This window comes from Apteryx rowi, unplaced genomic scaffold (genome assembly GCF_003343035.1).
Source record: "Apteryx rowi isolate R43461 unplaced genomic scaffold, aptRow1 scaffold_571, whole genome shotgun sequence".
In the NCBI taxonomy this organism is placed as follows: Eukaryota; Metazoa; Chordata; class Aves; order Apterygiformes; family Apterygidae; genus Apteryx; species Apteryx rowi.
In genome coordinates this window covers 48,139-69,739 of record NW_020450840.1, presented here as the reverse complement: position 1 = coordinate 69,739, position 21,601 = coordinate 48,139, and the positions used below count along the sequence as shown (strand labels likewise).

General features: G+C 49.4%; 1 protein-coding gene across 4 annotated transcripts; it reads left to right on the top strand.

Moving 5' to 3' along the window:
• The first annotated feature begins 4,345 nt into the window (after nucleotides 1-4,345).
• On the top strand, nucleotides 4,346-17,825 carry LOC112973906 (caspase recruitment domain-containing protein 8-like). 4 transcript variants are annotated; one of them, XM_026082321.1, is made up of 12 exons: nucleotides 4,346-4,703; nucleotides 5,332-5,403; nucleotides 5,700-5,770; nucleotides 6,172-6,237; nucleotides 7,315-7,376; nucleotides 7,460-7,680; nucleotides 9,336-9,595; nucleotides 11,706-11,831; nucleotides 13,945-14,089; nucleotides 15,111-15,154; nucleotides 15,527-15,568; nucleotides 17,044-17,142. In XM_026082321.1, the coding sequence occupies exons 1-12, from the start codon at nucleotides 4,439-4,441 to the stop codon at nucleotides 17,056-17,058; spliced, it is 1,389 nt and encodes a 462-aa protein (XP_025938106.1). In that variant the 5' UTR covers nucleotides 4,346-4,438; the 3' UTR covers nucleotides 17,059-17,142. The 4 variants fall into 4 exon arrangements, with proteins under 4 accessions (XP_025938106.1, XP_025938103.1, XP_025938105.1 ...); XM_026082318.1 differs by lacking the exon at nucleotides 15,111-15,154 and having other exon boundaries at nucleotides 17,044-17,825; XM_026082320.1 differs by having other exon boundaries at nucleotides 15,527-17,137.
• The last annotated feature ends 3,776 nt before the right edge of the window (nucleotides 17,826-21,601 follow it).

The following is a 21,601-nucleotide window of genomic DNA, read 5'->3' as shown; positions in this document are numbered from 1 at the left end:
GTCCTATGCTTTCCCATATCACTTATTTTACATTGCCCTTTTGGATTTACATTTTTCTGCTCTCATTTTGGAGACAGAGATCTATTCTTCTCCTGCCTACCTGGCATGTTTTCTGTTTCTCCCAATAAAAAGCCTATTTTCATTATCCATCATACCCTGCGTGGGAGGGTGTCAGTGTCTCTCTGTGTCTTTTTTGATTACTTTCTTATTACATGCCCCAAATATGTATTTTCTTTTGCCTCTCTGGCTTTTGAGACCACCTTGATACATAGTTAGGTTTCTTTGCAGAATACAGGTTTTCTGGGGTTACTGCTGTCTTACATCTGGATTATATGACTCCTTAATGTTGTCTAGGACCTTCACTTCCTACTGATACACAACTTTAGTTTATTACTCCCTGATCCAAATGATATGACAGGCTTAACTGGGCTGTCAAGCTACAGTTTTCATTGTGGTTAAAAAGACCACTCAGGGATGGAGTAACCACTATCACACAGGCGAGGGAGTTCCTGTGAACTGTATGCTTCTGTGGCCACATGAAGAGGCATATCCTCCAGTCTATCCTCATGAAGCTGCTTCAATTTTAAGACAGGAGAAATGACACCAGGTCTGTGGGATTTATCTGGAGGCAAACAAAGCCAGAGCATTCACATGCATGGTGCTGTGCCTGGATGGGATGGAGCTCATCTCTGTGGGATGCTGTACCACCGACATTGGGGACCTATGGCAGCCACACCCAGCCACACACCTCTCAGCAGACCAAAGGCCACTTCCATTTCCCCAGCAAATTAGATCTTTCACCCCCAGTCATGCAAAATAAGAGCCAAACTTCTCCCACACAGCCACTAAGCAAGCAGCAAGGACTCCTTGGAAGGAGTTGAGTAAATCGCTTTGCAGACAATTATCCCAACAGTAAGCATCATCTGCAGGACACAGATTACCTAGGCTCAGCTGTTAATACAAACGTACAGGATTTGGAGCTGACTGTTTTGGTGTGCCATGCARAGATGACCAAACTGTCCCATGGGAAGGATGACAAGATACCAACAGCACCTCATGGCCATGCTGCCCCTGCTGCTCTGCTCTCCTTGGGATGGGGTGGCTCAGCTCTGGCAGGGAAGTGCCATTGCAGGACATGTGGGCAGCCTGCCATCCCTCAGGCTGCCAGACCCCATGGCTATACCACTTTTAGCCCCCAAGACCAGGATATCTGCAATGCCAGGCTGGCTGTAGGCAGCATCACCCACCCAGGCTGTACTGTCCTGCCGGTGTCAGCACAGCAGCCAGTACAGTGCCAGACTGCTCCACCACTSCAAGCCCCACCTTTGCCTTTTGAATGGATTCTCCAGGTTTCCTTTATGCAGAGGTGTGACTTGCTGCAGGATACCCTCATGCTTGGAGTCAAGCAGTGCAATGCCCCAGAGGCCCTCCTCCCTGGCTGTCCTCCACCTTTTCTTCCAGACCCCAGGAAGGATCTACCAGCCTGCTTGCAGGCGCTGAATGCTAGCTGTGGGTCCTAGACAAATACTGAAGAGCTGCTTTTTGATGTTGAGAGGAGGGCTTTGGGGCATTAAGGCTCAACTGATGGTATTTAGCTGGACCCCAGGCTGGTGCTCAGTCTGAGCCAGAGCAATACAGGCAGAGAAAAGGGCCCAAGTCCCATTGGTTGCTCTCTGGTTGTATGAACGCCTAACTCCTACTGTGCTCTCTGCCTGTGTCCCAGGCCTCAGGAGCTACAACCTCCTCCTTTTGACTCTGGCTTCACTTTTCCCTGCCTTCATCACACTGACCTACTTGTCCTGGGGCCAGTGCCTTGCCCATGCATGCCACGCTGGGTCCTGGTCCCCTGCCTCTGTCTCCATGTGCTGTTCTCAGAGCTGGGGGGACTGTGCTGGGCTCCAGRTGCTGACTCAGATGCTCTGACGTCATTCCTGTGTTTGGCATCAGAGCTCTCCTCAGGTCAGGGCAGACCTGCAAGGCAACAGTGGCTGTCCATTGGTGCATGTAGTTTTGTAGATGCCAAGGCTGGGGGAGCCATTCAGTTATCCAGTCTGCTCTCCCAAATAATGTGGGCTGGGGAAGGCCATCTGCTCTCCCTGAAACTGGGCTGGTAACCAGCAGGGCCGCCTCTTTGGGGACAAGGCTGTTTGTGTCCTTGCAACCCTTAGCAGCCAGCTTTGGGTGATGCAGGCAGCAGCTCTGAGTGCTCAGTTGTTTCAGTGCCATGCCTTTGCCTGCTCTCACATGCCCTTAGTTTTTTCCAGCTCACACACGCTGTTGCCCAGTGCATCACTCATGGCTGACAATGAGGAGGCCTAGTTAGCACAGGCAGTCCCTTGCTGGAGCACCCCTAGGAAGCTACGGAGTATCTCAAGTACTCAGGCCTCAAATCTGAACCACTCTTCTCCTTCCCATCAATAGTCGAAGCAGTGTGGCTATGCCATGGGGATACCAAAGAGCTGTTCCGGGAAGAGATGCCACCATCCTAGGCATTGCACTAGCCCAGACCACAGGGCCAGTCACTGTCCCAACAGGGAATGAAAATATCCCTATTCCCCATCTGCCAGKGCAGATGGACCTGAATGTCCCTGGTCATGTCCTGCCCTTCCTGTCTTGCCACCTGCCTGGCTTCTGAGCCACTGCTGGGCACTCTGGATGGCTGGAGTAAGTTGCACAGGTCTCAGCCCTCATGCTCTGTGGGCTGCTGGTGGGGATGGAGGGTGCTGTGGGACAGGGCCTGAAGGCATGCTCTGATGCTGGTGCCTCTGCCTRCAGAGCTGATAAGGCTTGGCCACCAGCACTGTGCAGCTCACCCCACCATGCTGGCTACTCTTGGCTCCATGCCCTGTTCTGTGGGAGTCAGGGTTACTTGTACAGAGACCCAGGCAACAGGAAGAGAACCTGCAGGGCAGTGAGATGAAGATAAGCAGCTGCATACCTCCCATCTCCCCAGAATTAACTGTCCCCCCCATGCCACGAGCATGGCAGAGCTGCAGGACGAGGGTCTGGGCTGGCTCCTCCCACAGCCCTGGGGCAGGCACAGTGCCATGTCCTCCCCCAGCCCAGGGGCACACAGAAGGTCTGGGGCCAGAGTGGGAGGCTGGGCTAGTAGGAAAGGCAGGGCAGGGATGTAGTGGGGAAGGGCTGAGCCGCATGAGAGGAAGGGAAGGCCCTGGGCTGTCCCCATAACTCTGGCGCTCATCAAGCCTTGGGATTAGTTGGGGAAGTCTTTGGCAGAGGAGCTGCGCATTCGCACCACCAGCCCCATGAATGCCCATTTGTCAGCACCAGGCTGGCGACTGGCCACCTCCTGTCCAAGCACTGGCCATCAGGGGTCAGGCCTCTTCGGCCCAGAGGGGACCCACTGACACGGCCAGGCCTGCTTTCCCCAGGGCTCCCCACCACCCCCAGGCAGGCAGGCAGGCAAGCCACGAAGCYGGCCCCGGGGCTGGAACCCACATACATCAGAGCTGGGATGGGGCCTGGAAAGGGGGGGCAGCACCAGGAAAGCTCCTTCCACGGTTCCTGATAAACAGCCAGGAGGAAACCCCTCCTGGAGTGAGCAGCCCGTCCTGCGGCAGGAGGATGGCGTGGGGCTGGATGTGAGCTGTGAGCTGAGACAGGCAGTCAGATCCTGTCTCTGGTGGTCTTCCGTCCCACGTTTAGGCAGGAGCTGGATGGGGCAGGACTCTAATTCGAGCTGGAGTCCAGCAGCCCCCTCTCACCCTTCTCCAGCCCGTGGCAAGTGTGTCACAGCACAACTGGCACAGCATCCAGTGCTGTGGCGTGGGGTGCTCTCATGGGGGACTTGGGAAATGCTATAAGGAGCACTGTAGATGCTGGATGCAAGCCTCTGCTGCCCCACGTCCTTGGGAAAACAGCCCTGCCCTTCCCATCCCTTGCCCTGCCTTCCCGTGCTCTCCTCAGGAGAGAAAATCCGGGAAGAGGAGGGGAGTGGGGGGAAACAACTGCAGCCAAGAAGGGTTAAAAGAAAGAGAGCGGGGAGAAGGGGGAAAGGAAGTTAATGAGAAGGGAGAAAGAAAGAGGAGAGGTTTGGAGGAGGTTGAAGAAAGAAAAACATGCCAGCTCCCTGCAGGCCAGAGCAGGATCCCTGCAGCCAGAGGCCTTGGGCGAACGGGGGAGAAAGCCGGGCGCAGGAAAGGGGCTGTGGGGAGGAGGAGYGCGTGGCCGAGGGTCTGACGGGACGGGGAGGCAGAGCCGGGCGCCACAGAGCAGGCCGGAACCTAGCGCTTGTGCGCTGACAGCGGATGGCTGCAACGCGGCACAGCCTTCCTGACGTCACCTGGTGCTTTCAGTTTCTTGGGAAGTGACGGAGGCTGGGGTACTGCGGACGAAGGTCCAAAAGAGCCAGCAGCGCGTGGGGCCTGCCTGCTCCGGGGAGCTGCTTGCTTCGTTGGGGCCACCCCACGCGCAGACCATGGGCATCAGGTTTTCTCGGCGGTCGGCAGCAGACACCGTGGAGCACCAGGAGTCCACCTTCCTCGTCCACGTTCGTGCTACGGATGGTACAGCTACTACTGAGCGTGTGCATTTGGATGACACAGTGGAAAAGCTAAAGGCTAGGCTGCCATTCTTTTCTGATCAACTAAGTCTGAGTTATGAAGGCAGAGAGCTGGAGGATGGCAAGCGCCTGCGGGACTATGGAATAACTCCCAACTGCATTATACATGAAACACCAGGATGTAAGTGTGGGGCGGTACAGGGGGAAGAGGGCAAGGGTCTGCCTGGCGGTGGGAGCGCAGGAGTGGGAAAGGTTGGGGCAGGTCCAGATGTCTCTCAAGGAGGCAGGTGCCCCARGGAAGCAGGTCGGGAGGCTCCCAAGGAGCACGTAGCAGCAGGGAGGGGCATGGCTGAGGCGGGGAGGGACCGGACAGACGCAGACGGATGCCCTTTTGCGCAAGAGAGCTGCCACAGCATGTGTGCAGTGGAAGTGGGGAGGAAGGATAGGGAGCAGGGACGGGTGTAGGCCACAGGAAAGACTGGGAAGGACTCAGCTCCTGGAAGCTAAGCAAGAAATCCACTTTCTGCCTGGCACAGAGCATGCACACGCTTGYGGGGAGGAGAGGCAGCAGCTGGGCGCACGTCAGCCCTGCAGCGAGCTGCTCTCCTGTGATGAATAGCTAATTGGCAGGCTAGGACAGATGCCTGGCACCCAGCAGCCCCTGTGAGTGTGACAAAACACACAGAAAGAGGCTTCACAGCAAAGGGGTGAAGAGCAGGGACAAGATGGGCAGAATGGGAAATGGTGCGGGGGAAACACTTCTCTTGGCATGCCCTGGGCCCTGAGGTCTTCTCTGCCTTTTGTTACAGTTGTAGTGTTTCCTGGTGGTGATCTGGTCTTTCAAGGCGCTTCTGCCTCTTATCGGCCTGGGATAAAACCAGGTAAGATCATGTCCCCGTCCTTACTTCAGGGCTGAGGCTGATAATCTGGTGCAGTGGGGCTGGTGGGGGAGGACTGTCCTTGTAGGGACCCCAATTTGCTGCAAGGTGGTAACTGCATCACTACCACAGTCCATGAGAAGGATGTGGATGCTGTGGTAAATGTAGGAGCATGTGGCGTTATGAGAGGGGACCAGTGCTGCTAATAGGATAAGGAAGGTTGGGTGAAGCCTGTCCCTGTGACAGCTTCTTCTCCAGAACATGGGCCAAAAATTACAATGGTCTTCCTCTTGTTCCAGCCGGAATTGGAGAAGAAAATCTGTTAAGCCTTTTTGGACCTCTGACAGACGATGACTCAAGGAATGAAGAGGTGAGGTGTTGCGAGAAATGAAGCCTGAGGCCTGGGACACTAGTGAGGAGGACCCTGGGGCTGGGGAGGAGGCCAGCATGACTGCAGCACTCTGGGTCATGCCCTGGGAGCCCTCATGCGGCAGGTTCACAGACATCACTGGGGACAGTGGGGTCCCTCGCTGCCCATTGCTACCACAGCACTGTGTTTGGTGGCAGGAGCTGATTCSGGCTGCCCTCAGTGCCAGTAAAGGGACCTGACCCTGAGGACAGACCAGACTGGCACAACTCCTTAACACTAGCCTGTTCCCTCCCTGGAGGAATCACTATCAGTGTCAGCAGAACACATGATGTTGGGGATGTTGTCAGAAGCTTTATCTTGTGCCTCCTTAAAAGTGGTTTCCGCTACGTTCTCCTCCCTAGGAAAGCAAGAAAGAGCTGCAGCTGGACTCTTCACCAAAGGAAAGCTGCCTGCACCCTGTGAGGGAGGTAAGGGTTCTCCAGCCACAGCCATGCCCTAAGTGCCGGCTTTACCATTCCTTGCAAGGCACTGCCTCACTCAAAGTGGCACAGCAGTAAGACTGKGGCTGACCTCAACAGTAATGTGGGAAGTTTAATATACCTTCACAACCTGTTATTCACTGTAATTCTTCAGCCTGCAGAAGTGCCCAATCCCTTTTGTTATGCTAACTCAGCATGCATTGCCCCAGTTTTCAAGTTCATCGAAAGACAATTTCCATTCACTTACATCCAGAATTTATTTCCTCTGCTAAATATTTTGTCTGTCTATGGCCATTRTTTTCTCTCTGCTGATAAACTGTGGCAGAAGAGGAATAGCCCGGGATTTACTCATGAGAAAGACAGCAGCAACAAAATTTCTTCTCTCAGGAAAAAAAAAATTGCTATCTGGGATTCCCTTGTTTGCAAAATACAACTTAAAAATCTGTGTGTAAAAATGTAGTTGTGCGGCTCTAGGAACTGCTTTGCATATCCCCTCATTACCCTTCTCCTACTGAAGCATGGGGGGAAAATTGGCGTCTTCCCATCCCCAAGCATGTTCTGATGCTGATGGCAGTGTTTAGTCCTCCTTGCTGTGGCTTGTGCACAGGATTTATCTTGTGCACCTTGCCTTTATCATAGCAATGGGTATCCCCTTTAAAGGGCACATGAGCCTGTACATTAGCACGTGGCCTATGTGCCTCAGACATGCCCAGTGCATGTTTCAGATCCTAGGGGATATGAGTTGCTAGTCAATGATTTTTGCAACCTCTTCATTGACAATGGTGATGCCCTTCTGGGCACCAGATAGAAGCTTCTGTAGTCCCTTGTTTTGAAGGGGTAAAAACAATATGGCATACTTGACACAAAATTTGTTCTGGATAGTGAAGAGGCAGAGAAATAATGTCGCTATGGCAGAGGTGTTGTTGCTCCTGCTGCTGCTTGTGAGGCTCCAAGCCCATGGGCCAAGCTGCATTACGCTTTGCCATTCCCAGCACCCCCTCCTATAAGAAACATCCGTTATGCAACATCTCATTCAATCCCAAACTAGCATCACTTGTGTTACAGGCCCTTCCAAAAGTGACGCCGGAGATGATCCAAAGCTCTCCAGAGGATGACATCTATTATCGGTAGGAGCTCTTGGGCAAAGCAGAAACACCTTCCTACAGCCCGTCATGCATGGCATAACCTTGTTCTCCCCTCCTGTTTGCAGAGCTCACCTTCCTGGAGCAGGCTCCTTCCAGTGCTCTGTGACAGGTCTTGGCTTTGAGGTGAACTCGGCAGTGACCATCCAGTACAGATATGCCTCCTGGAACGAGCATCTGAGTGCGGCTGCCCAGGAGGCATGGGTGGTCACCGGACCCTTGTTCCACATCAAGGTGCAGCCTGAAGCTGTGGGTGCTGTGCATCTCCCCCACTTTGTGTGCCTAGCAGGTAGAGCAGCTGCGGGGATGCGCTTCCTTTGACTCACTCTGTTCCTCTCAGCCACAGCAATTCTCCCAGACCAGCTTCTCTCAGGCCTTCTGCAGCTCTCCTGTCCCCTCTCCCATGGGACTCCTCCAGCATCTGCTCTGAAAGGGTCCTGCCCAGTGCAGTGATTTAGAAAGATGACTCCTCAGGGAGATGCCCTACGACCTCTCCAGACAGGTTTAGGGCCAAATTCTTCTTACTCTCAGAGGCCCTCTGTGCTCCCTTGYATTCCCCAACTTTGCTTTGCTGTTCTTCAACCTTTTGTTAATCTTCACTCACTTTTTACTAAACCTTTGCAGTGGTCCCTTCCCTGGCACCGCAGGCCCAGTTTCTGCTTTGTTCTCACATCTTCTGTTTCTCCTCCCCATTCCTTTTTGCTCCTGTCCTTCCTCCCATCCCCTCCTGAACACTTCCCCCTCTTCTCCCAGCTGCTGTGATAAACCACAGGGATTACCCCAGCTCAGCTGCAGATCAAGCCTCTGAGTCCCTCTCAGAGACTTTCTCAGTCTTTTGTGCCTATTATAGCGGTAGATGGCCAAGGGCAACTATCATCCTTGCTCTCCTTCACTGTGACAAGAGCTAGTCACCTTCTTCAGCCCACAGGCTGGACTATCTCAGTGTGAGGTGCACAACTGCAATAGAACAGAACTGATCTGGACGGAACAGTAAGTGGAATTAAATTGCCAGTTTTCACCCAGGCAAACAGTGAACACRAGGAGCCAAAAGGCTCGGATCTGGATCCTCTGTTCTGCAATGCCCTGTTAATGAGCCCAGAAAGAGGAGTGTCACTGCATGCAGTGCTAAGCTGGGGCTGGACTACACAACAGAGCAGAGCCATCCTAGTCTGGCTTGGCTGGGCTGCAGTGCCCTTTCACAGGCAGCAGTGTGTGCTGGCAGAGGGAATTTCTTCCTGGCAAACCTGTGTCCTCTTCTCAGCTGAAACAGAGCACACCACAAAAGTAATTTCTTGCTGCATGGCTCCACCTCCTGTCCAGGACCTGGCAAGCACAGCTGTGTCAGTCAAGAAGCGGGTCTACGCACTCTTTGTTGACACAGCTGTACAAAGCAAAATCATGTAATTATATTAATTTATCAAGTTTTATATTAATCTGTCAGGTTAATATCAAAGTGTGAAGAACTTCAAAGAGACAGAAGCAGGGTGACTGAGCAGCAGCAGAGCTCTCTGCCACAGGAAACAGTCAACACTGCAGTGCTGGAAGTTTGCTAGGGATGTCTCCTTAAAGTTTAGGCTGCTCTGGTKACCAAAACCTAGGATGACTCATAACGCAGTAACAGATTTCTGTCCAGTATTTGGTGATGTGACATGCGTACACAGGATGCTGGACTGCATGGTTGCATTCTGAGGATTTTCATGGTCCCAAGTTCCCATCTCAGATTTAGTTTTCTGAACCCAAAGTGAGTTTGTCAAAGGCCCACAATTCCCTGCAGGGCAGAAGAACCCCACAAAGCCCAGGGCACAGATGGTCCCTAAGGCAGACCATGTCATTTTGTATGGGAGTATGACTTCCTTCTGCTGCTAAAGTCTTGAAGAGAAAGAAGTAACATAGGAGGGCATTAGGAAAACAAAATAGAACCTTGWTGCCTTTCCTCTCTTGCAGAAAGCGTAGATGTCAGCAACTGCAGAATTGCCCATTTTAAATCTGGGAAGATGACCCTAAAGGAACCAACAAAACTGAATGCTTTCTGTGCTGTCCTGGAAAATCCCAGCTTCTCACTGCTTGGGGTGCTTTGGCGAAGGTTACGTTCAACCTTAAATTTACTCCCCATGCACTCCTTGGTGTTGATCTTTCAGCAGCTCAGTGCTGCAAATACAACTCTTCACCTCTACCTGATCCCAGATGACAACTCTGTGAAGCAGGTAAGATGGAGGAAACTTGATTGGTTTACAAAAAGGATGACATATGGGGTGGCTGCAGTAGCAGGGACTGGATTTGATAAGCGGGATCCCTCCTAGTTTTGTTCTGGTGTTCAGCATGAACAGGTATAATCTCCTCCAGGCATCAGGCAGTTTGAGGCAGAGCAAGACCATGAGAGGAGGAATGCAGATCCTACCTGATCAGGCCAGCATAGCAGGGAAGAGCTGGCAGTGCAGTGTCAGTCAGCAAGGGAATGGGGGAAGACAATGTGCCAACCACTGAGGAAGTACAAAAGACCAAATGCTTTTAAGACAATGCTTGTGTGATATTTTTGCCTATTTTTCTGTGTACACAAGGCTTAGGTAACTGCATTGTCTGTCTGGACACCTGTCTGTACTCTCCCTGAGCCCAAGGTTCCATTCCAGCCAAATTTGGCAGAGGGACAGAGGTGTCCCAAGAATGACCCTCTGCAGGAGACCCTATWAATGGCACAGCAGGGAAGACAGTGAGATGTGCTATGCAGATGTGTGCTGTCTTCTGGAGAACTGACAAACAGAATGGACCGACTTTCCTGCCCAGTCCTTCCTTTTATTCCRTAGTCACCACCTTTCCATTTGGAACTTCTTGTTGAAGGATAGTGTTGTAGTGTCTTTCCTTAGAATAACTTAATTAAACTTGGCGATGGAGTTGGTGTGCTCCCGTATACAGCACTGCAAATCCCCCTGGCTCCCCTGACTCACCTGCTAGAGCAGGGAGAACACAATCTCCACTAATACTCGTTAGCCTAAGGCAAGGGCACTAAGCTGAGATGGAAGCTGGCCTTGCCTCTCTTAAGTGCTGTTAAAATTTCTGTGCCCCTCAAAGTTCACTGCTAGCCAAGGTTCATGCCCCATACCCCCCAAGAAAGCAATTACATATCAGTTCCTTATTTTTACAACTGCATATCTGAGAAAGAGCATGGAACAGAACTCAGAGCACTGATGACCTATGTTTTATCCTCTCAATTCCTCCTCTCATATGAATTCAGCTGTCTGTTAGAGACAAACACAGATCTGTACCAGCAGACATGTCACAAGAGCCAAGGTCCCTGCTCCTTTAAACTGATTTAATTCACAGAGTGAGAATCGTTAGCAAATTTTATAGCTAATGGAAACACTTGTAGCCCACTGCAGCCCGGGCTGCAGTGGTCATGTATACACCATGCTCTTTGCTTTCCTGGATTGCAGATTAGTAGCGCTGAAATGGTTCAGACAYGACCCATGGGGAAGAGACCTATGGCCAGTATTAGGCAGTGTGGAGCCAGCCTTGATTTAGACATAGGGCCCTAAATTATTCTAAAAAGAGAATATCTGCCTCTTCCCCACTCTGGATGCCTGCCCCTTGGGTCTTCCAACTCCAAGCTACATTATCTCCCCCAATCCACTCCTATCACATGACCCGCACAMCCAACAGGGCTCCAACACTGTATTTCTCTATCTCCACCGCCTTTCAGTCATCAGCCCAACCCCTTGTCCCTGCCTCCCCAACCTTCTCAAAGGCAAGATGCCAATTCCATGGTCCACAATGCCACCAGCCTCTAATGCATAKGCAGTCTTGTGTCCCTATCTGCCAGCAATCAGCTCCCACCTCAGGACACCATTCTTGCTCCTGCCTCCTCCACTCTCCTCTTTCATACATACCTCCAGATATCACTCATTGGGCCTTCAGCTGGGAGAGCATGTCCTTGCAGGAGCTAAGATGTTGCACATGTTGCTCTGCAACATGGAGCAGAGCAGRTTTAGGAACTGCTAGCTGCTGCCACGTGCAGCAATAGGTGGCTGTGTATCAGATGTTCTCCTGTTTTGTGCAGGCCCTCACCCTATTTCACAAAGTGACCTTAAATTACCTTGCATGTATTCCAGGTTAGGTCCTGGAAGCAGCTGGTGTGCAGCAGTGTAATCGTGAGGGAGCTGAGAGGCCCCTGAAATACAGCACTGCCTGTAATACACATTCAGTTCCRTGTTCTGATTAGGTTGGTCTCTTAATCTTCTTGATTTTCAGAGGGCAGTGAGAGCTACCTACAGTTCATAGCTCTTTTTTGTATGTCTCAAAAGTGATGCTTGAAATTTACAGGCCATTGAAAAACAAGAAATGAACTGGAATTCAAAGCTTATTCCCAAGCCTTCTCCCTTCAACCCTCTGTTCTTTGGCTGCAGTTACCAAGTCTCCAGTACRTCTCATGTGGTGATAACACCTGAAGTAAGTGAGATTGTTTCTTTTCTGCAGTGAAATCGAAAATATCAGAAGTCTCTATCTCCAGCTGTGCTACCAGAATCTCTTACTAGATTTCAGAGCCATAGAAGCAGTAAGCTACATGGGTTACAAATGACAAAGATATTTCATGATACACATCCMAATAAACAGCATCAGATAGATCATGGAGTCCACCCCAAAGCCATGCTGGCAAGGTTATAAAGGTTCAGTTTGTTTTTCTTATGGCAGGAATCATAATGTGGGACYTGTCGCACTTATTGTAGCTGCTTATCAAGAAGGAATTTCAGAGATACTGGCTCTGGTGTGGTCCCAAGTCCTTCATCTTCATTTTGTCTGCAGTGGGTTTACTTCAGAACAGGAGCAGGACTACAGAGACTCCTTCTTTCATACCTCTGCTGCCATGATGTGACATGACTTCTTTCTTTGAGGGAACTCAGCTCAAGGACTTCTGTTTTTGAGTGCTGTGTCCTGTGGAAATCAGAYTATAATGGCTAGAAAAATCAGAATATTTAGCCCATGTGGTTACTTTCTTGCACAGRAATTTGTGATTTCCTGAGAGCACTGGTGACAGTCCAATGTCATGTCCATGGCTGGTTACCAAAACCTTCTCCTTTCATGGGTCTGTATTGCAGTATAATCATGATAAGAATCACAATGATTTAGGTTGGATGGGACCTCAGGAGGTCTCTGGTCCAATATCTTGCTCAAAGCATTCCAACTTTGAYGTCAGATCTAGCTGCTCAAGGCCATGTCCAGTCAAGGTTGAATATCGCCAAGGATGGAGATTCCACAGCCTCTGAGTTTCTGTTCCAGTGGTGTATCACCCTTTTTTTTTTCCTCCTTATCTAATTGGACCTTTTTTTCCTTTATCTAATTGGAATTTCTCTTGCTGCAATTTGTGCCTGTTGCCTCTTGTTTCATCACTGTACACCACCAAGAAGAGGCTGGCTCCATCTTTTCTTTAATCTCCCTTTATATAGTTGAAMGCAGTGATTAGATCTCCCCTTAGCTTTCTCTTCTCTAGGTTGAATGAACCCAGTTTCCTCCACCTCTCCTTGCATATCATGTGCTCCAGCCCTGAGCCGACCTTGCTCCAGGATGTTCATGTCTTTCTTATACTGGGTAGCCCCAAACTGGACCCTTGACCAAATGTGGTCTCACAAGCGCTGAAAAGAGGGAAGGAATCCCTTCCCTCACTCTGCTCTTTGTGCTCTTGCTAACACAGCCTAGGATGTGGTTGGCCTTCTTCACTGCCAGGGCACAGTGCTGACTCCTGTTCAACTTGTTGTCCACCAGGACTCCCAAGTCTTTTTCTGGAAAGCTGCTTTGTATCCATGCAGTGCCCAGCCTGTTCTGTTGCATGGGGTTATTCCATCCCAGATRYAGGACTCTGCATTTGCCTTTGTCAAATTGCATGAGCTTCCTGCCAGCCCATTTCTCCAGCCTCTCAAAGTTCCTCTGAATGGCACCCCTACCCTCCAGTGTACTGATCGTGCCCCAGTGTAACTATAACCTGCTACTGAGCAGCCCTCAACAGCCAAGCCCTTCAGCTTAATTGGGAGACATTCTTAAACCTATGAATCATTAAATAGGAATTGGCTTTGACCCTTTCTGTAATGACTGAATTGTAACTGGGCACTCTGTCTTGAAGAGCAGTTATAAAGATGACAGAACCAAACTCTTCTCAGCAGTGTCAGATGATTTAAAAAGGGGCAAGGGCCATAAATTGGGAGGTTCAGGCTGGACATTAGAAAAATTTTATCACTAGGTGGTGATGCAAGCRGCATCCCCTCAAACAGGTTAGAAGAGAGGTGGTGAATCTCCATTCTTTGAGGTTTTCAATACTCAGCTAGACACAGCTATGGCTGAGCAGATCTAGAGTTGGCAATGATCCGAATTTGAGCAGGAGGTCAGATTAGACACTCCAGAAGTCCCTTCCAACCAACATTTCTCATATTGGCAGCACAGCACAGCAGAGTCCTTACTTTTGTATCTTCACTTGCTTTTTCTCTTCCTGGTATGGCCAGTAAACACAGGATAACTTGTGTGAATTCACTGCAGCTCCATGTGATGAGAGACTCATCTTGCTTCTTTACAGCCACACTTGACATTTTGCTACAAGAGTCCAAAGGAACAGCAGCTCTTTATTGAGATCTACATCAGGAATATGGCAGAGGAAATTTGGCTCCATATSACAGATGGACGCAATGGCACACTGGTCTGGAAGGCCTCACTGAGATCAGGTAGGAACAACACATCTATATGTAAGAAGGAGATGGGGCAGTGAGCTGTACTTCTTGYGAGGGCAGAATGAGATGCGCAGATATTCTGATTCAAAATCCACTGACATCTGTAGGAACCCTTCTCTGGAAGTTATCCTGGGCACTAACATTGCCATGTCTGTCACTTACATAGTGAGGGGGGCACACAGCCCCCTCACTAGGGGCTTATTCCACAAAGCAAAAGGCRGGGTGCACCATCCAAGCAGACCTTATGCATTCTGTGGTCACAGTCATTCATGCTTCCCAGAGGGAAGGCAAACCCCATATAYGCAGCAATTGGCCACTGAGGAATAGGGGCCTGAAAGGAACCCATATTTCATTAGRCCAGAGCTTCAGGTTTAATGTGGAGTTTCAAAYACTGGGGGTTAAGAGAGCATAAGAGCACTATTGGTGTCTCTCTGTTCCCCTGTCTACTGTTTGCATAGAAATGTATCTGACTTATTTTTAAAAGTYCATTAAAATAACCAACACCCACATACATGCTAGTGCAACCATTCCATGGTACAAAGGAGATAAGGGGAATACCAASATTTCAGTGAAAATCAGCATCTTAAAAAAATATATATTTCATATACTGCATTCATATACTTTTCTAGATTTGCTGGGTGCAACACCTGTGTGTGAAACACCACCCAGAGTGCACAGGATCAGGGTGAGACCCATCTTGCCTAAAGGCAGCCAGCCAGCCAAGCCTGACTGGAAAGATAGACCTCYGACTCAGTGGGCTACTTCAGAGGCCATCTCATGTGATTACTTTTGCTGGCATTTTAGACCACTGAAAGGAGGTGGGCTGGATGCCTCCCTAAGAGCCAGTTGTCGATTTCTGAGTAGATGATGTGGATTACAGATGAACCAGACCCTGCCTTCCCCTGCTCTCTGTGTTCACAGCACAGCATTGTGAACGTGTCATACAGCAAGCCGGCTCTTTGTGCGGGGATTGTTCTCTAGTGGTATCTGCTTACAATTATTTTGTCTGTTCTAGAGGTGACTGTACTGACTTGGGTCGCATGCAGAATCTTTCTTCAGGTCAGTACATGATGGAGACAGAAGTGGCAGGGTTAGAGATGGAGCATGCTAAGAGTCATGTTTGTGTGTAATAATACACAGCAAAAGAGTTGAGGTGTGTAGAGATGACATCCCTGTTTAAGTACTTGAAGAAATGTGGTTGCTCAGGATCCATTCTCTGTTAGGCTAATCTACTCCTAGAAGTAATACTTACAAATGTACAGAGTTCAGGATCTTTTATYGCTAATTTCTCCAAATATGGCAGGAACATATCTGTGGGCAGAAAATAATGGCTTATGGCTTAGTGGAAAATTAAGCACTGAAAAAGGATTTTAGCAAGGGTCTCAATTCYAGTAGTGGTATATTCAGTGATCTCTCTGCTTTCTCTTTCAGGTGATATTAATCCTCCTACCTCTGCCTCCYGGACCCTTTCAGGTCAGTACAGTTTTTCAGAGCTGCATTACTAGAGTCTGAATCCATTTCTTTGGAACTTACTATCCTCCAGTTTAAAGCAGACACCAGCCTTTTCCYCCTCCTTATGATAGTTTCTGGACAAAAAGTCTTTAAAGCTGCAACCTCAACTTTTGTTCCCATACTTCTGCCAGCATGCTCTGTACCACATTGGTGTGTAAACTGGTATATTGCAGGTGAGCCTCCAAACTGGTTTGCCTTCCCATATTTCACTGACAGAGGTTGAGGCAGAGAGGTCTGGCTTAGATACATGCAGATTTGGACACTTCAGCATTATTAGACAGGGGCTTCTCAGCTCCTTGTAATGCATGAGGAGTCACCACACTGAACTAGAGCCTGCCTAAGTGCACCAGGAGAAAAGGATGGAAGACGAGAGCAAGGCCATGCCCAGAGATGCCTGATTGGGTGCAGTCTAGGAGTTATGCTCTGGGAACAAATACCTTATAGTGTCCTCCAGGCAGTGCTGGCTGACAGCATTGCCCAGACTGCAGTGGGCCAGGCACACCCAAAAAGATCCTAGGGAACCTGACTGATCAAACTGAGGGGAGCAGCTGAACAGGATGTGGAGGGCCAACATGCTGGACCCACGCAGAGAAAGCAGCGCAAAGGCTGAACACAGGCACCCAAATCCTACCATGAAGCTGCTGCCAAAAAGTTGTCCAAAGTCACACCAGAAACACATGCAGGGCAGAGGACTGAACCCAGGTTTCAGACAGTGCCTCCCCTCCAGCTGTCCTTGGAGAGATACCTGCAGAATAACACYACTCAGAGCTGTTTTCCTGATGTCCAGCCTGAACCGGTGGCTGCCCATTTCAGTCTCTCTTATTAGGAATGAGAGGAGGCTAGCAAGGAGAAGCTGGGAGGTGCTACCTGAGGTACTGAACCCTAGCTTTGTTCAGTACTCTGCTACTAGCAGCTACCTTTTACTAAGGGCAACTTCTTTACAGATCAGTTGCAATCCTGAGTGACTTTGTATTTGTGAATGACTTGTGCTCTGAGTTGAGTTCCTAATATTGCAGGGTGGGGGGAAAGAGACAGTAACTTCATCCCCAGACACTGTAGGACTCATAGAGGRGACAGTTCCTCAGCAACTTAAGCTGATCTAAGTCAGGACTGCCATGGACCTGACTTCCCTCAATTTTGGCTGTGCATTCCTACCCTCACTGACTCCAGTGCTCATATCACCAGTGCAGCAGGTTACTCAACCTTTTGGGGAGCGTTATCTTCTGCTGGTTCTGCCCTCTGAATCCACCTGCTGCCCAGTAAACCCTACTCCTGGTGCAGAGGAGGGGATGGGAACACGTGACTGTGGGACAGGGGAAGCAGCCCCAACATAAATTGGTTTAGGATGCCGTGAACTTGTGTCCACAGCAGTACTGCACTAACCTGGGGCTGTCTTGCCACATCCAGCACAGTAATACAGTCTTGGTGTCTGTTAGGTGCAGCCTTCATGAAGATGCACAAGAAGGAGCTTTGTTATAGGATGGGGAGGATCTCCCCTATTCTGTTACACTTACGGGATGCAAACGTAATCAACAGTGATGAAGAAGAGGAGGTACAAAGTCAAAGTATGAGTCGAAAGAAGAACCAAGCTTTGCTGCAGCTAGTTGAGCGAAAAGGTTCTGAGGCCCAAGAGCAGCTCTACAAGATTCTCCGGGAAAGAGACCTATTCCTCGTCACAGACTTAGAGAAGTCTAGCTAGGCCAGGAAAAGCAGACAGTTGCTGCTCCCACGGTCCAGCATAAGGGAGCAACAGAAGGGTAGTCAGGCAAAAGGAGGGGTTTATCATTGCCTGAATCTCAACCTCTCAGTCCAAAATCAGCAGTGCAAAGCAGCAGTAAAGCCTGCTGAACTACCTGGTCTCACGCCTGCCCTGTTTACTTGAATCACTTGCCAGCCAGGGAAGACCACTGTCATGCTGTCCCTCCAGTGAGAAGCTGCTGGAACTAGCCCCAAGGACAATAGACCTTGGCTCCTTATCTAGTACTACTCCCACAGACCCTTCTGCTTCCCTGAGATAGGGCCCTTGCCCTCTCCAGACCAGTCAGCTCCTAGCAGAGAAGCCTCCCATCACAACAAGGTGCTTCAACTTCAACCTGTCTTCTGCTGTCTTCAACAGCAACCTCTGTTGCCAGAAGAGATGAGCTGCTTTACCACACAGAACTGTTTGCAAAGGCCTGTTCTTATGCACAAGACAAAGCAAGCCACAGTTTTGAACACATATCAGTGTCAAATCTTCGTGTTTCTTTCCAGCGTAGTCTTCCCAAGCAACCAAAATTCCCTGAAGTAGCAAACAAGCATTCATTCCCCAGAAGCAGACAGGTGATGTAGCACCCCCACAGAAGCCACAAAAAATAGCAGAGAGAAGAGATACAGACTCGTGCATTTTCAGGGAAAATCTGAATCATTAGCAGTTGCCTTATACTCAAAAGAAAGCCAGCAGATTATTTTGAAATCATGTTCTCTGTATCCATACAGAAAGTTAGTCCCTTTCAGAATCATGCAGATCTTTTCCGTGTTCTTACTGACACTGTCTCACAGACTTCATCCTGCTGCTATCAAAAATGCACTTTGCCCTAACTTTAAAATGATGTAAAACTAGGACCTGACACAGGCACCTTGGACTTCTTTCACTGACTACTCTCTGGTCAACTCCCCACTCTCTGGCCACCTCACTAAGTGGGGCAAAAGTATTTTTGCCAACAACCTGACTGACCTGGAGAGAGCTACCAGCACCCATATGAGGGACTGACGAACAGGGTTGGCAAGCAAAGACCCTGGGGTGATGTGAACAAAAGGGAACACATAATCAACACAATAGGGCTAAAGTGGGGACAATCTGCTCTAGGTGAGGCTGGACTAGATGACCTCCAGGGGTCCCCACCAGTCTCAACCATTCTGTAACGCTGTGATTCTGTCAAGTGCCCAAGTTCCTCTGTCTCCCTGCTGTTGTCTCGGCAAGGACACCCCGTGCCCTCCCACCAGCTCCACAACTTGTCTGGGTGCCAGGAGCTCTCGTATCCATCACCAGGCTCCACAGCCTACGTGTGCTTTAAATCACTTACTTGAAGGTCATGTTGTTCTTGCATCATGAGTAAACATCCCTTTCCCTCCAGCATACCACCCCAGCTCTATTCATCCCCCTTGCAGTCCCTGCTGTCTCCTCTCATTGTTAAATATTCCCAATATTTTCTGACTCTTTGCAGAAGTTAAGCTGTTTCCTAGTCATTTTCCTTACCTTGATGTTGCTGGTGCCTCCTTTTCCAGATAGTGCCATGCCAGTGTTCAGGTGTAAACCATGACATGATAGTCTTCTCAGCATATCTCTTCATCCTTTATGCATCCAGTGTTGCATTTCCTTTTCTGATAACCACCTTCACCTGTGATTCCTGCACATATGGGACTAAATCTGTTGGCTCTTTGTTAACCTACAGTTTCCTAAAGATGAGCACCACAAATAGACACATGTAGCCACACAGAATCCTGCCTATCCTCAACTTGCACATGGGCCTGTAGAGCACCTGATTGAATTAGGAGCCTTGAAGCAAAGTTGGAAAGCGTGTAAACATACAGCAATATGGAGTCTGGATATTTACTTGGGGGAAAGATGAAAACCTTTCCAGGACTGCAAACACAGCAGCTTGAAAAATACCACTGCTGTCATATCCATACAGTACTTTTTGTGTCAGATAGTCCCTATTCTTTGTTTTCTGGTAACGCAAGTCAGAGTAGAAGAAATGTACTCTAGTATCTAATGTCTAAGAAGAGAGATTTTTTGGGTCAAGCACAGGTCAAATTCAAACGACTTGCCTAAGTGAAGACAGCTGCTTCTGGGTGTTCACAGAATCACAGAATGGTTGAGGTTGGAAGGGACCTCTGGAGATCATCTAGTCCAACCCCCCTGCTCAAGCAGGGTCACCTAGAGCACGTTGCACAGGATTGTGTCCAGGCGGCTTTTGAATATCTCCAGAGAAGGAGACTCCATAACCTCTCTGGGCAACCTGTTCCAGTGCTCTGTCACCCTCACAGTGAAAAAGTCTTTTCTCATGTTCAGACGGAACTTCCTGTGTTTCAGTTTGTGCCCGTTGCCTCACGTCCTGTCGCTGGGCACCACTGAAAAGAGTCTGGCTCCATCCGCTTGACACCCTCCCTTAAGATATTTGTACGCATTAATAAGATCTCCTCTCAGCCTTCTCTTCTCTAGGCTAAACAGGCCCAGCTCTCTCAGTCTTTCCTCATAAGAGAGATGCTCCAGTCCCCTAATCATCTTTGTAGCCCTTCGCTGGACTTGCTCCAGTAGTGCCACATCCCTCTTGTACTGGGGAGCCCAGAACTGGATGCAGTACTCCAGATGTGGCCTCACCAGGGCTGAGGAGAGGGGGAGGATCACCTCCCTCGACCTGCTGGCAACACTCTTCCTGATGCACCCCAGGATACCATTGGCCTTCTTGGCCACAAGGGCACATTGCTGCCTCATGGTTAACTTCGTGTCCACCAGCACTCCCAGGTCCTTCTCAGCAAAGCTGCGTTCCAGCAGGTCAACCCCCAACCTGTACTGGTGCATGGGGTTATTCCTCCCYAGGTGCAGGACCCTGCACTTGCCTTTGTTGAACTTCATGAGGTTCCTCTCCACCCACTTCTCCAGCCTGTCCAGGTCTCTCTGAATGGCAGCACAGCCCTCCGGTGTATCGGCCACTCCTCCCAATTTTGTATCGTCAGCAGTGCTGAGTGATGGTCCTCACTGTGCGCTCTGTGGCTTTGTGGGCTTGAAGTAGGATCACTGACTTAAGTATTTGTTTATATTTATTCCTTTTCTTGAACAGCTAGAGAACATGCCACTGTTGAAATATGCTTTTTTGCTTAAATGTTCTTCCACATTTTGGGCTTCAGAAGGAGCAATTTTCAATCATACTTCAGTCTACCAACATGATTCAATTTTGCAGCCATGAATTGAAGGACCACTATTGTAAGGACAACTACCACTTTGTCTAAGTAGCCAAAGAAACACCTCTGGTCTGGGATGGAAATCAGATCTTGTATCTGGAAATATCAAGTTTTCTGCTCTTAAGATGCCACTGCTTGGCTTTGCAGAGCTGAAATCCATAGCCTCTTCTTTCAGAAATATACAGGGACAGGCTGTCCTCTCCCCAAGTCTCCTGTTTCCATCCTTTTTATTTTCCTGAGACTCAATAGGAAAGGAAGAAGCACAGGGAAGACCTCATCCAGTTTTGCGACAGGTCTTTTAACTACCTCCTTCTCCTTCCCAAGCCCTGAAAAGGCCTCCAAGACCTTTTATCAGCTGTTTCCCAGTGCAAAGGCCTGATCACCAGCTCAATAAAAGGACTTACAGGAAAGGTATAATTCACTACATTGGTGCTCATCTGCCTTTTCTGGATAAAGGCCAAGGACTTTGCTCTGCCAGGAATGAATCCTTCCTTTTTTTCTCTTTTTTAAACAAAGAAGTTCAAATAAATACAAACAAATAAATTTAAAAACCACAGTGTGCTCCTCCTAGTTTATTTACAAAAGCCTTAGCAACAGCCAACATAGAACAGGCTTGCTTTTAGTAGCAGGGGCTCTGCCCAAGGGGCTGCTGATAAAGCACAGCCTGGGCAAAAGGCAGCGTGCCTCCTACGTGCTCACACCACCGCCCAAGGACCGAGGGAGGACAGAGCAATTCTGGTTGCTCAAGTTGGCAGCGCCAGCTCACAGCTGGCTGAGGCACAAAAGAAGTGTTCTCAAGAGCCTCCCAATTTTCACATCACGTATACCTAAAAACCAAAGCTTCTGGTTCGTGCAGCCGTGCAGGAAGTGCTTCCTGTGGATGACCTCTATAGTGCAGTTTTCCGACGTCTGAGAGATTTTTTAGGGTCCCTGCAGAGGACCTGCCCCTCTTTACTTCTCTGAGGCAATGATTCCAAAGACTAACGGCAGCACTGCTTGCTATTTAACTGCAAATCAGCTAGCCTCAGCATTTGGCTCCTTCATGTGTCCTAA